Source organism: Chionomys nivalis, chromosome X, assembly GCF_950005125.1.
Source record: "Chionomys nivalis chromosome X, mChiNiv1.1, whole genome shotgun sequence".
NCBI lineage: Eukaryota > Metazoa > Chordata > Mammalia > Rodentia > Cricetidae > Chionomys > Chionomys nivalis.
Genome location: NC_080112.1, coordinates 31,081,753 through 31,097,674, shown reverse-complemented (window position 1 = coordinate 31,097,674; position 15,922 = coordinate 31,081,753). Strand labels below are relative to the sequence as shown.

General features: G+C 37.0%; 1 protein-coding gene across 13 annotated transcripts in view; it reads left to right on the top strand.

Moving 5' to 3' along the window:
• The window catches only part of Cask (calcium/calmodulin dependent serine protein kinase), a 352,639-nt gene that overhangs the window by 143,144 nt on the left and 193,573 nt on the right, over window positions 1–15,922 (top strand). For all 13 annotated transcript variants that reach the window (XM_057758918.1, XM_057758916.1, XM_057758917.1 and 10 more), the window contains exon 3: window positions 1,340–1,445. In XM_057758918.1, coding sequence (XP_057614901.1) covers window positions 1,340–1,445 — 106 coding nt within the window. The remainder of the gene's footprint in view (window positions 1–1,339; window positions 1,446–15,922) is intronic.

Sequence of the window (15,922 nt, the reverse complement as noted above, 5' to 3'; positions counted from 1 at the left end):
TATTCTGTACTGCCTTTCATTTATTTTGCCTGTAAGTGAGTAGGTTTTATAAGATTCTACCTGCAGCCATTACTCTTGTTGATAGGACTAAGTTGAATTAAATAACCAGAAAAGAGATCATGTTATCTATTGCATTGTACAATCTGCCTTTGGTTCTTACTTTCTTGTCTCCCTTCTACATTCAATTATAAAAATACCACATTGTATTTTATACATCAGCAAACAGGTATCGCCCTATTAGTAGTGGAATGCCCCTGCCCAAACTTATAGGGCCTGTTTGTTGTTGTTATTGTTGTTGCTATAAGATATTGTCTCATGTAGCCCAGACTGACCTCAGACTCACCATCTAACAGTGGATAGCCTTGAACTCTTGATTCTGCTACCTCCACTTCCCAAGGGTTAGGATTACAGACATATGCCACCATGCCTAGCAGTTACTACCTGCATTATCTGTTTGTTCTTCAGAATAGCATTGCAAAGTACTTAAAAGATCCTGTATTATTCAGCATATTTTATAGATGGTATTAAAAGAAGTTTCCCAGGCTAGGGGTATAATTCAGCATCAGAGTACCTACTTATAGAAGACTCTGAATTCCAATTCCATCATTACAAACACTAATTAATTCTAACTTTGGCTCTGGGAATGGTGCCTTTTCTGTGTAAACCATACTATTTCGTTTTGTATTTCACAAAACTTCTATGATATGTCTATAAATATTGCATTTTATTCTTATCTGAGTTAAGGAAAACTAAGACAAAGGTAAAATTCAAAACAGTAAATTTGAGTTACTTATCAGTAGGTCAAGGAAAAGTTCTAAATTTGTAGGTAGAAAAGTGACTATAAGAGTTTGTGGGACGCCGGGCGATGGTGGCGCACGCCTTTAATCCCAGCACTTGGGAGGCAGAGGCAGGCGGATCTCTGTGAGTTCGAGACCAGCCTGGTCTACAGAGCTAGTTCCAGGACAGGCTCCAAAGCCACAGAGAAATCTTGTCTCGAAAAAACCAAAAAAAAAAAAAAAAAAAAAAAGAGTTTGTGGGAAATATACATGTACTTATTTTACTTTGGTATAAGGTATTTCTTTGCACTAAGAAATGAAAACGCCTGTTAGTAAGAGCTTCCGCCCATATATAGATGGAAGCTGAGAAAAAGTATAAAAGGTTGTATTGGTGCAATATTGAAAGGATAAGAAGCCAGGATTAATTTAAAATGGGGGATTTCATCTCTTTAGTCAGAGAAGTCTTCACGTTACCATAGATCACATCCATCCATTCATTCATCCTTCACTCTAATTGTCTTTTGTTCCTACCTAATGAAGTATGTTGTATGTTTATTTTGCAGATCTAAAGCGGGAAGCCAGTATCTGTCATATGCTGAAGCATCCACACATTGTAGAGTTGTTGGAGACATATAGTTCAGATGGAATGCTTTACATGGTTTTTGAATTGTGAGTTTATATTTTCTTGCTTGAGTAACGTTTTAAGTGATGCTGATTGTAACAAAGCTAACCTTTCTCTTCAAGTTTAGCAATAATCGTGGACTCGTCTGTTTCAAGAGACCTAAAGTCACAGGTGAAAAAGGATTTTCTTGTTTAAGGTTATAGTGGCAAAGGAAACAAAGGCTAGGCACATCAGCTAGTCATTTTTTAGCACATTTCAGAGAAGAGGCTCCGAAATGAAGAGTTTAAAGGGATAACACACCTAAAGTGTTCAGTTTGCGTCTTGGTGAAGAAGAGGGAGGATGAGAATGGAGAATTCCATGTAGGAGTCTCCCTGGCAATTCAAAATGTGTAATAATATACTTAAGTTTCTTTTGATGTAATCATATTCCTATATAAAAGGAAACTTCACAAGTAACAGTTTCTTGATTTTAATATACTAACTGCCTCACTTGTTTCTCACATAATTTTATTTAAAATAGAGCAGTGTGAGCCAAGTACAACTAAATAGTCTGTAGATGCCTAGATAAATGCCCAAAGAGATTATAGAAAGCTTTAAGGGATGGCATTATACACTATTTTGTCTTTAACCTTACTCTGTTCAAACTTAACCCATAACTTTGATTAGGAAAATAGAAAAAAGACGATATACTAGCTTCAGTTCTCAACCAAAATCAGATTGTGCATTGCTTCATAACACATTACTCCAGAATTTTGTGGCTCTTAAGCAACACCCATGAATTAACCTCACTCTGTGCATCAGGAATTAGGCCAAACTTAGCCAAATCCTCTGGCTCTAGATCTCTCACAAGATGGCTCTGGAGGTTGCCGATAGCCTGGATGTTAGCAATCATGTACTGAGGGACTCATTTCCTAAGAGCTATTGGCCTGAGGCATCCCTTGGTCCCATGTCACATGGACCTCTTCGTAGACTGGCATGGCTACTGACTTTGACAGAGCGAGCAACAAGGGTAGAGATCGGTCTTACAACTTGATCTCAAATGTTGCACATCATCTCTTCTGCCATAATTTATAAGCTATAAATGATTCATTAGATCCAGCTCACATACCAGGACCTACATAGCAAGAAATAGGAGTTTCTGGGAGTCATTTCACAAGTTGCTCCCAACAGAAAGCTAACTAATTCATTGCCTATCTAGATAGAAATTTGTATTCAAAGAACTAAACGAAGAAAGTAAAATTGAAGACAAGTTCAGCTACATAAGTGCAAGATCAGTGTGAATTTAATTATGACTATTTACTTGGAAAAGATATAAATGTTTTGATTGTTTGCAACAACTTAGAAATCCTAAATGGAATCTGAGGCTACGTTAATTAGAAAGTATATAGAATTCAAAACAAAGCCATACTCCTACCTTACACACTCTTCTTTCTTCCTAGAGTGTCCCTAGTAAAGACACTGGCTGGGAGATGTGCTAGAATTGAGAGCAAGAGACATGGCTCAGAGGTTAAGAGCACTGACTGCTTTTGGAGAGAACCTGGGTTAGATTCCCAGCACCCACATGATAGCTCACAATCATGCAACTCCAGTTGCAGAAGATCCATTGCCCTCTTCTGACCTCTGTATGCACCAGACATGTACATGGTATACAGACATACATGCAAGCAAAGCACCATACACATAAAAATTAAATTTTAAAGTATTTTATTTTAAGAATATTACTCTCAGCACCTCGAATATTCTTTTAAATATATTTCCTTCACAACAGTATAGCTACACTTTAGGAAATGTCTACTCTGTGACCTACGCGGCAAAATAGATCCTTTCTGTCAAATTACAGAGCCCAGTCAGACTTGCTTTCTGACAAAGAAAAAAGTCTGACTTCTTTTTATATAAAAGTAAAATAAGCATCCTGATGAGATTCATGTAACTATTGATTTCAAATTCTAAGTTGATGAAGCTGTCCCGTGAAACTCATTTTCTGGATAAAAGGTGGTACCTCCTTTCCTTCTCTGAGGCCTCGGAGAAGGTACACCTTTCTCTGCAGGAGCATTGCATTTCCCAACTGCCTTTGAAGGTAGACAGGCTTTTGGGGCTAGGGGAACAGTTGCTCTTTTGAGATGGCTGATTGTAGATCCCAAGATATGAAAGGGAAACTAACAGATCATAGCATTTGTTTTCAGGCAGACCGGGTGATAGATAGTAAATGAGGAGATGGAAACTGATGGCTTTAAAACATCCCATGTCTGGAGCCCAGCAGTATGGCTCCAACAGATAACAGCTCTTGCTGTATTGCGTAGGCCTGGTCACCTGAGTTAAATTCCCCAAACAGAATAGCCCAGAGTACACAATGCAGCAGAAACAAGGGAAACCCTGCCTTCACGAAGAGGAAGATGAGAAGCAGCTCTTGAAAGCTGGCCTCTGACTTCCACATGCACACTGTGGTGCTCACGAATGATAATAAATCTATTTCATGTGTTCCTTGGAAAGATTTTGAGCATTTCTAGACATATGTGAATCCAAGATGAAGTGCCCTGGGATGAAAGAGCTCTTAAAGACATTGGAGTCATAGCTATCCAAGAATATATTGATTTTAGACTCTTCAGTTCTTTGAGAGTATGTGCTTCTTCACTGTGGCCTTATAGGCCACCACTAGAATCTACAAATGACAGATTTGATGTTAAGTAAGGAAGGGTCTCTAATGATAAGATTTAGTCCAGGAATAAAGCTGCTGTCTTACAGGGCACACTTACCTCCTCATACTCAAGGAGCTGGATCCATCCAAGAAGCCTGAAGGTAGGGTTTTACTTTGAGACTACAGAGGGCCTCTGACATCCCATTCAGTTTTTAAGATTATAATTCTTTTTAAATCACTTTTCTGGTTCAATTTTGTTCTTCACTCAAGAACTCTGTCTCTGCCCATATTTTATTTTGAGAAAACTAAAAGCAGTTTTAATCGTGTGCTATAAAGTAACAAGCACAGAAAACAAAATGTTAAAAAAAAATCTAACTTTTGGCAGTCATGCTGCTTGTCTGAAAGGGTCCTAACATAATGGTGTAGTCGAGAGAAGATGCTTTTTGTTGCTGGAAAATCTGGATTTTTGGCATCTTAGTGTTAAGGTGATCCTTATAAGATTTTTGTTCTGATTAAAATAATTCAGTGACAGTGACTGAAGATGACATCTCATTGAAGATAAACATTCACCACTGGCCTAATCCTAATGTTAGCCTAAATTAATAGAACATGGTTATTTTCTTTTTTCACCTTTTATTTTGGAAAATTCCAAATAAAAAGGGAGAGTAATATTGTGAAGGGCTGCACTGAGCTTCAACCATTTGTTGCTCCCTGGACAAGCTATCCTTTCCTGTTATCATTGGCCCCTGGAGATTGCTAAAGCAGTGCCATTTCCCCTAGAAACACTCCTGTTTTAAATGATAATACAATTATCATGCCTGACAAAATCACCAATAATTACTTAATATCATATCATATTCACTTGACTTTCAGTTGTTTCTAATTGAACATGAATCTTAAATGACAGCTATCTAAATTTAGAACTTTTTTATGAGCTCTAGGGATCTGAAAGTAGATTATAAATTCACAGCTAAAATCACAGTGATTCCTTTAAAAGGCCAGAGCCAAAATGGAAATATAAAACTCTTCTTTTTTATCATTATTTTATAAATGAACCTTCACAGCGATCTCTGCCCGGGTTTTGTACCTCTTGATCTCTTGGTTTCAAACCAAAAAACCAGAAACAGATTGCTCTAAGAATTGTGGTCCTATGTTTTAAAGACTAATGCCAGTACATTTGTGTGTGCCGCCACCTACTGGCAAAAAGAGAGAATGCATCTACAGCTGCAGTGTGGATTAAGCTACTCTAGAATTTGTTCCATATTCCTGGCAATAAATGTAATTTCCCCTGGTATTCAAAGGCTCATTGCTTAAGTTATGAGGGATCTGGATCATTTTCACAGTTTTATAATGTTACATCTAGACAGGAAAAGGGGAAACAAATGAAATTAGGCCAATTGGTTTTCTTGTTTCATGGCTTCTTGGAAGCTCTTATGAGGGAGGTAAGGCTAGACTGAACAACATATTTGGATTACCAGCACATTTTTAAATTGGGTATCTGTATCTGCCTTTGGTGCAGTCTGTGTGTCACCAATACTCTCTTTCTTAATTGCTCTTATGAAATCATATGGCATAATTATGTTGCCTGAGTATTAGAAAATCCTAGGAAATAGTAGGTATACACATAATTACAAATAGTTTGTAAATTAAAGCATACTTAAATACAGATTCACAGAACCAGAGTTGAATTGGCAAAGATTTAAAGCATTAGATTTCAAAACTTAGAAAATCCTTTGTAAGTGGCACCCACCTTTAATCCCAACACTCAAGAGGCCGTGAGGCAGAGGCAGGCCAATCTATGAGTTGGTATCCAGCCTGGAATACAGAGTGAGTTCCAGGGCAGCCAAGGATACACAGAATAACCCTGTCTTGTTGACGGAGACTGCTCATTTGTTTCTAGCCTCCCAGACCCAAAATAATCACACAGAAACTATATTATTTGCAGTGCTGTTTGGCCAATGGTTTAAGCATAGTTTTAGCTAGCTCTTACATCTTAAATTAACCCATTTCTATTTTATATTTTACCACAAGGCTCATGGTTTACTGGCAAAGTTCTGGCATGTCAGTCTTCTGTGGCAGCTACATGGCATCTCTCTGATGCCTCTTCTTTTCTCCCAGCATTTAGTCTAGCTTTCCCACCTAGCTCTATTCTGCCCTATCACAGGCCAAAGCAGCTTTTTTAGTCATTAACCAATAAAAGCAACGCATATACAAAAGGACTTCCCACACCATTTCCCCTTTTCTGTTCAAATAAAAAGGAAGGTTTTAACTTTAACACAGTAAAATTACATATAGCAAAACATGTGTCAAGCAAGAATTGCAGTTACAATATTTATGTCTACTTTATCTTTTATCATAACTAAAGAAAACTGTAGTTATAACTATCTTTTCTTTAAGTCCATCAAAGACCCCAGAAGGATATAATATTGCCTGAGTTAACAGGAAGTACATTGTAAGCAACTTTCAAAACTCTAGAGTTTGACAGAGACATCTCACTGCCTGAACAGCCACCCAAAGTTCTTCTTTAACACTGGAGCATCCAATTTTTAGCCTATAGGTCTATAGTATCTGGCAGACTTTTCCATGAATCAGGAAATTTTCAAAGACAGTTCCACCTATATTGGCAGTTTGTCTGACAAACTGTTTTATGAAGCAGGAACCCCAAAGGACCATCTCACCTTTAGGCAAGTTCAGCAGTCATTTCTCTGTGGGTCCTGCATGTCCAGTTCACTCAGCATACAATCAAGCAGTCCAGGCAAGAGCAGTTTCATGCTCAAATGGCTAACCAATTCCATAAAGGAGCCTCTTCGATACCCATCTTCCTCTAGATTGGTGCTGCCAGAAGCAGTTGTGTCTAATTGTCATAAAAAGTCCTAAGTTCTTAAAACATTTTAAATGCCATATTCTGTTAGTCTTTGAAAATTTTGAAGAATAACTATCTACCTGAAATATATCTCTGCACATCTAAAAAACCTAACATGACTACACTTGATTGTTATAGATGACTATCTATTAACCTGTATTTTAATTATGCATTACAGTTTCAAATGAGCTGCATAAGCACAGTACCTTAATCAAGAGCAGAAATGTGTGTGTGCTTGTGTGTGTGTGTGTATAACAAAATTGACCTTAAAATTTGTATCAATAAACAAAGATCCATATCAATGTAAAGTAAACAATATTTGGGAATTTGGGCATAGTTTTCTCCAAACTGCTTCTTGCTTTTTGTTGGACAAAGTAATTTTAGAGGTTTATGGAGACCTTTGAGGGGGTGGTCTTGTTCCATCGAACCACATTAATCTTGAAGGAATCTACAGGTTCTCATCCTCTGTGGAAACAAGAGCAGAACCTCTTTTCTAAAGCAAGGAAGGAAGGGCAGGAGGGGAGAGAGATAGAGAATGAGAATGGATAAATCCTGAAAGAGGAGAAAGAAGGAAAGAGGAGAGAGAGAGAGAGAGAGAGAGAGAGAGAGAGAGAGAGAGAGAGAGAGAGAGAGAGAGAGAATTCTCCACTGTGAATATGTTTTATTACCATTGGTTAATCAGGGCATAATATAGTCAGGCAGGAAATCCATACAGAGATATAGAGAGAAAGAAGGCAGAGCCCAGGAGATGCCTTGTAGCCACCAAGAAGCAAGAGGTAACAAACCACAAGCCTTGTGGTAAAATATGAAGTATTAAACTAAATCCATAGTCATTTACAAGAGAAAATCCTATTCAGAATATCTTAGTGAAGCACATATCCAGGTCCGTCCTTGGGGTCAGTTTGAACAGATGCAGATCTTCATGGAACCAGGTGAGCAGAGTGGCCTTTAAAGCAAGCCTAATGCTTAGTGATTATATTATCATCTTGCCACCACTGGCAGTCAGACTGTTAGACAAGTGTATAGTGCCATTGCTTTGGGATTATTCTTCAATTTGAACCTGGCTGCAGTAATTTGCCAAACCTGTTTTAAAATATAGACTTAGTTTTGAAGATAAGGCTGAGTTGTGTTTCCCCTCCAAAAAAATTAAATATTTGTTTCTCAGTAGTACATTCAGGATTGTTTTTAGTAGTGTCTGGTACTTGAGTTAAGCTGTAAATCCTAAATTGGCTGGCTAAGGAATTTTAATTACCTTATTATAGTATGATTACATATACCACAGGGAGAATTTTACAGTAATTAAATATGGATTTAAAACACATCTGACATGAAAACAATAGTTTTTTATCTTTTAAAATAACATTCTCAGTTTGTATTTTTGAAGCTTATAAAGGAGATAATAGGTTGGAACTGCTTTTTTTTACTTTAATTTTTGTCTGATATGGATGCATGGGGAAGGGAGTATTTGTGAAATTCGTTAAACTAAGTGGAACTAATTATTACTTGCCAGCAAAGTTGTGACAGGCATTTTAAGCTAAAAATGCCTTTGTCTCCTATCACACAACAAAAATATGGCCTGTAGTGTCTTAATTTATTTCAAAAATCTATTTGTATTTTAAATAGCCTTCTCTACTATATCAGACTTTTATTATGTATGAGGATACAAATTACTATCCGTGCAACACACTAACATTTTTCAAGCTCACTACATCAAAATGTTCAGTCGATCTTAGTTCTAAATACTAGCTCATGGTCCCCAAGACTATTCTCAAGTTGATGGTTTACTTAAAAGACTCAAAGGGTGCAGTGTGTGATGGCATTCACAGCTATGAGTTGTTGCAGCAAAAGGAAATGGTACATAGGGCCCAGCTTCCAATGGTCTTCTCCAGCAATCTATTATGAAATGCTGAAAACCAGTGAATCTCATTAGAGACTTAGTGCCCAGAGGTTTTATTGAGGGCTGGCTGCATAGCTATCTTATGCCTGGCACTACTAGCTTCCAGGCCCCAGAACTGAAGGAGATTTTCAGCATTAACTGGTGTTTGCACAGTTTAGATGCAAGGAGCCGCTCTTTTCAGTTAGTGGGATAAGGACTTACTGGGGTTCAAGACCTTGGATGCCTGCCATCAGAGCCAACACTGGAAACAGGCCTGTCAGACCTTTCGCAGGATCTGCCGTGCTGATCCTGAGCAAACTAAAACAGAGAGAACTAGATGGTAGATTTCTGAGTTGATTAACTCGCTCCACAAACCAAATGTAATTGCTTATGATGATAATTATAAGCTTTAGGTTTGGGATTGTTTTTAACTTTTAAGTGTAATTATGATATCATTTTAATATGTAGCAGAAAAAATTTTAGGTGGCTAGATTTCTGAAACAAATTGTTGATTGAGATTTTATGGTGTAGTATAAATTTTAAGCTTTGAAGTTGTACTTGAAAGTAAATTATATTCTGATAACAGAGAAACATATCTGAAGTTGTCACTCCAGTAATTTTTACACAGTATATTAAATCTGATCTTCAATTCCAATAAAATAATTTTAATTAATTATATGCCTATACAATAAATCAATTCAATTTTTCTGGTATTTAAAAGTACAATTAATTTTTTAAAATTATAAATAACTTAATATATAATATATTTATAATATACCTACTTTGTTACAATTGACAAATGATTGGAAATTATAATGCCACAAATAGTGCTACTCACAAAACTTAATCAGCAGAGATTTTAGAACATTTCCTTTTATATACCTAATTGTGTTTCCTGGGTTTTTTTTTTTTTTTTAGTTAATGGTCTTAAGCATTTCTTTTTGACATTGTTTTTTTTTTTTTAAATAGTATCTTAAGACTACAATAAGGTACCTAGATGTGTGCATGTGCATATCTAATTTGATAATGCCCATATCTATTAGAACTAATGCTGTATTTAATATACCTTTTAGTATAATATTTTATTATTATTTTATTGTTGTATATGCATCGGTGTTTGCCCTGAGTGAGTGTCTGTGCACCATGTACATGTCTGGTGCCTGTGGAGGCCATCAGATAGATCCCCTGGAACTGGAGTTCCAGATAGTTGTGAGCTGCCTTGTCAGTTCTGGGACTCAAACCCCAGTCCTCTAGAATTGCTCTTAACTGCTGAGCCATTTCCAGTTCCTAAGAAATATGTTTATTAAATCTTTGAGCACTTCAGTAACCCATTGAGTCCGGATTGTGCTGTCCATATATTCAGAATGTGAGGCAATCCACTGCGGCATGGTCAACCTATCAGGGGCCCTACTCTTAAAGAAAATTGAGCGTCCCCCTCCTAGCAGCCTTCAACTGTCAGTAACTGTTCCTCAGCTAGGAATAGGTGCTTATAAGTTCCTTCCGCCTCCATGCTGAATGTTGACTGACTTGATCCTAAACAAATCGTATGCAGGCAGCCACAGCTGCTGTAAGTTCATGAGTCTTACTGTGTCCAGAAGACACTGTTTAGTCCCAGTCCTCCCTGACCTTTGGCTCTTACAATCTTTTTGTCCCCTTTTTCACTATAGTTCCTAAGTCTTGCAGGTGGATGTATGATATAGATTTTCCATTTATGGCTAAGCACACCACAGGCCCTTAACAATAAATATTCTTGTATACAATTACCTAAACGGCAGGCAGTGGTGGCGCATGCCTTAATCCCAGCACTCAGGAGGCAGAGGCAGGCAGATCTCTGAGTTCGAGACTAGCCTGGTCTACAGAGCTTGTTCCAGGACAGGCTCCAAAGTTACAGAGAAACCCAATTAGCTTTGAATAAATAAATGAACAATTACCTAAACGGAATTACTATATAAACAGTATATGAGTTTTAACAAAATAATATCCATAGATTTAAGTTAATGCATGCATAATATTTAGAATAATGCATATGCGTAAACACACACTCTAAGGTTACTGTAAAGGAACATTCACAAAAATACAACGCAAGTCGAGAAATAAAAATAGTTACCAGCACTTTCATAGCCTTAATTATAGATATTTCTAATGATAACCCCTTTCTCTGTAAGAAATAATTTTAATATGTATGTAATTTTGTGCTCCTATAGCTATATCTCCAAATAAGTGTCCTTGGATGATATAACTCAGTATCAATTATTTTTGAGTCACATATATTTTAGATCTGTAAGACCCATCCAGGTTGCTTTGTGTATCTATTCCTTTTTATCACTATGTAGTATTGTAATGAACAAACTTTCACTATTCATTTTAAAGTTAATGAGTATTTGGGGCTTTCTAAATTTGGCTATTTTGAGCCGTGTTTTCTAAACAGTCTTATACATGCAGTATGATGCACTTAAGTACACATTACTGAAGGTGTTTGTTTATGAGTTGTAGAAGTTCCTTGGTAGAATTTTTGGAGTCATTTATGTAATCTATCATATCATCAGCAAGTAGTGAGAGTTTGGCTTCTTCTTTTCCAATTTGTATCCCCTTGATCTCCTTCTGGTGTCTTATTGCTCTAGCTAGGACCTCAAGAACTATTTTGAATAGATATGGACAGAGTGGACAACCTTGTTCATATATACATTTTTTAGAGTAGCATTGGTGGACTTTTGAGTATTTCAACTTCAGTTTTTCCAGAAAATAGCAATCCATTTTCTAAAGTGTATGTATAAACTCATCGCCCATCACTGGATCCTGGGTCTCTAGGGTGATCTTTCCTGGAACTGCCTTCATTTCAGCCTGTTGTCGGTCCTTACTAAGCAGCGCTCCCTTTTTATCCTCAGTTATCTATTCCTGGGTGTATATCCCTTCTGATACTTAGTGTTGTCAGAATTTTTTTTTTTTTTTGTCAATTGGTATGTATTAGGATTCCATAGTAGTTTTTCTTCATTGTTCTTTCTACTTGCCACTTGGAGTCTTCTCCCTTTTTAATGGTTTTTTAATGAAAAGGAAGTTAGTAGTTTTAATATAATGTAATATTAGCATTTTGTACCTTAAGTTTAAGAACCATTTACTAATCCTGAGAAAATATTTTCTCCTATATTTTATCATCAATCTGGAATTGGTTTGAGATATGAAGTAAAATAGCAGCCCAATTTCATGTCTTTCGATATGGAGATTCAATTGTCTCAGCACAGTTATTAAACAGCCAGCTATGCAGTAGAGCCTGTACTATAAATCAAGCATCTGTATATGAGTGATTTTTTTTCCAGGCTCAGTTTATACCCATTGGCTTGTTCGCCTGGCATTGTGCCGGGAGTGTGTTGTCTTATGAGTTCTGGAAACTTGTGGAGCAGGTCCTTCTACCTGTGTTTCTCTTCAGGCATGTTTGGAAGACATAATTGTCTATGCATTTTCCAAAAACATTTTAGAATGCAGCTATCAGTGTGCACCAGGAAAAACGTAGGAGTTTTGACATTAATGTTTATATTCAATATTTATAACAATTTGAGAATAATTCACCTGATAACAATATTAATATTTAATCTTCTAATTCATTAATATCATATGTAGCTTCCCACTTAGCTCTTTGAAAGTTTCAGTGAACTTTGATGCTTTTCTAGGGAGACCATATGCATCTGTGTTAGATGTATTATTTTAAATCTAACACATGTTAGATTACATCTGTATAATTAATTATAATTAATATAGATGTTATCTATATTAATTAAGTTTTGTTGCATTTGTTCATATCTATTTGCTTTTAAGGGTGGGTGAGCCTTTCTCATTGTCCCCTCTTTCCCTTCTTCCTCATACTATCTCCATTTCCATTCAGCAGGCTTTCATTGCAGTCATTAATTAATAGAATAATTTGGACTTTCTTAATATATGATCACATTATCTGAATATCATGATTTGTTTTATTCCATTCTAATTCTGTTTTTAAAATTACATTTATTTGTTTGTTTACTGGGGGCACACATATGAAGGTCAGTGGACAACTTTTGACAGTTGGTTCTCTTCACTGTATGGGTTTCAGGGATCAAACTCAATTTGTCAGGCTCCTTGACAGGTGTGTTTACTCACTGAGCCATCTTGCCAGCCAATAATTATTTTTTTGCCTTTATTGTGATAGAAAAACACTGACTATAATAAGTTTAAATGGAAAATGAATTTCATCAAATGATTTTGTCTTAGTTAGGGTTTTTATTGCTATGAAGAGACACCATGACCACAGCAACTCTTATAAAAATACATTTAATTAGGGTGGCTGGCCTACAGTTTCAGAGGTTCAGTCCATTATCATCATGATGGGGAGCGGCAGAGTGCAGGCTGAGGTGATACTAGAGTAGTTGTGAATCCTACATCTTGCAGACAACAGGAAGTCAACTGAGACTAGGTAGTATACTGAGCATAGGAAACCTCAAAGCCCACCCCCGCAGTGGCACACTTCCTCCAACAAGGCCACACCCACTCCAACAAAGCTATACCTCCTAATAGTGCTACTCTTTATGAGATTACGGGGCCAAATTACATTCAAACTAACACATTCCACTCACTGACCCCCTTAGCTTGTAACAATATCATAATAAACAATGCATTTAATCCAACTTTAAAAGTCCCCATAGTCTGTCGATCTTGACAATGTTTAAAAGTCCAAAGTCTCTCCTGAGATTAATGCAATCTCTTAGCTGTAGTCTCCTATAAAAACAAAATTAAAAAAAAAAGAAACAGAACACATACTTCCAACATATAATGGCACTAGATATACATTACTATTCCAAAATGTAGGGAAGGTTGAATAGTGTGGAAATACTGGACCAAAGCAAGACCTGAAACCAGCTAGGCAAACTCTAAACTGTGCATCTCCATGTGTGCTATCAGAACACTATTTAGGTCTCCAACTCCCTTCAGCCTTGTTGACTGCAATATACTTCTTTCTTTTGGGCTGGTTCCACCACCTGTTAGCAGTTTTCCTTGGCAGTTATCTCATGTCTCTGGCATCTCTAACATCTTAGGTTCTCCAAGGCAATCCGGTCTTCAATTTCACAGCTTCACACAATGACCTCACTATTCTTCTAGGCAGGGACACTCCTGACACATGCCTGGCCTCAGTGACTTTCTTTAGGCATGGAGGCAAATTCCATAAACCATTTCTTCTATCCCTAAGTCTAAAGCTAGAACCTCATAGCAGAAGCTGCCAATTTCTGCTACTTACTAGGGCTGGAACATGACACCCTCATTCAATTACATCTTCACCAGCTTTCTGTCCTTCACTGCCTAAGCTTGGCTGTCCTGAAACTTGCTCTATAAACCAGCTGACCTCAAACTCAGAGATTCACCAGCCTCTGCCTTCCCAGTGCTAGGGTAAAAGTTGTGCCCCACAACAGCTGACTCTAAGTTTGTCTTTAATTCCTTTTCACAAATTGGAAGCTTAGCTGGGTAGGATCTTGCCCTGAGGTCAGCACTCCTATATTCCATTTCTTAATCCGTTTATCTCTTTGAACACGTGAATTAGCTCCATTCCACTTCCTGTTGCTCTTTTTTCCCCTCAAAATTTATGTTTTGTAATTTACTCTGTCAGCTTCCTCCTTTTCATTATAAATCTTCATTAGAGCTACCATTACTAACCACAGGACAGAGTCTATAATAGGCTGTTTTGAGATTTCTTGCTGCCAACAGAATTAATCTAAAACTCTTCACTTTAATCTCAGGCAGACTCTTTAGACAAGGGCAAAAGGCAGCCACCTTCTTCACCAAAATATCATAAGAACTATCTGTAGGCAACATACTAAAATTTTTCTCCTCTGAAACCTTTTGATCCCCACAGTTCATCAAATCACATTCAGCACCACTGTCTTCCATGTTCCTACTAGCATGGCCCATTAAACAGTACTTAAAGCATTTTACTTCTTTCCTAACCCAAACTCCCAAATATGGACATATTACTCCAAACAAAACCTTGGTCAATCAATCACAATACCCCAGTCCCTGGTACCATCTTCTGTCTTAGAGTTTTATTGCTGTGAAGAGATACCACAACCATAGCAACTCTCATAAAGAAAACATTTAGTTGGGGTGACTGGTTTAGATTTTCAGAGGTTCAGTCCATTATCATCATGGTGGGGAGCATCGTGGCATATAGGCAGACATGGTGCTGGAATAGTAGCTGAGAGTTTTACATCTTGCAGGTTAACAGGAAGTCTACTGAAACAGTGGGAAGTATCCTGAGCATAGGAAAGCTCAAAGCCTGCCCCCACAGTGACACACTTCCTCCAACAAGGCCATACACATTTCAACGAATCCACACCTTCTAATAGTGTTACTCCCTATGAGGTTAGGGGGCAAATTGCATTCAAACTACCACAGCTTTGTTCCTAGAATTTTGAAACAGTCGCTTACTATCAGCCTTTAGTCTGTTTATGTACTCAATTGCATTGATTCTTGGGTTGACGCAGCATAATTGTGATGTATAAATAATCTTTATAATCATTTTATGTTGCTTAATTTTGTTTAAACTTTCTATGTTTATGGGATAATTTTCTTGTACTATCTACACCAGGTTTTTATGTCTATATTACAGCAGTTTTATAAAATAATTGAAGGCTCCTCTCTTTATCTGGCTTTTCTCTTCTTCTATATATGATTCATAAAACTCATCTGAACAAGTTTCTTATGAGAAGAGTTTCTGTTTCTGGTTCAATTCTTTAAATAGTTTTTGGAATATTCAGAAGCTCTGGATATCAGTATGACATGTTTAGCAGTGGATCCTAAACAAGGTTTGGCATGAAGCTTTTTATGGTATTTCTTTGCACTCTGTAGCCATATCTTTTTCATTTTCGAACCCAGGTCATCAGGATTGGCAGCAAGTGCCTTAGACATCTTGCCTTCCTATTTCATACCTTTTGATTTACATGTGTGGCCTTCTTGTGTGCTTTGTTTTGTTGCTGTTTGTTTTGTTTTCTTTTAATTTATTTCTTTTAATTTTTATTATATCTTTTCTTTTCTTTTCTTTTTTTTTTTTTTTTTTGGTTTTTTCAAGACAGGGTTTCTCTGTGGTTTTGGAGCCTGTCCTGGTATATTATATCTTTTCTTTTTGAGGTTATAG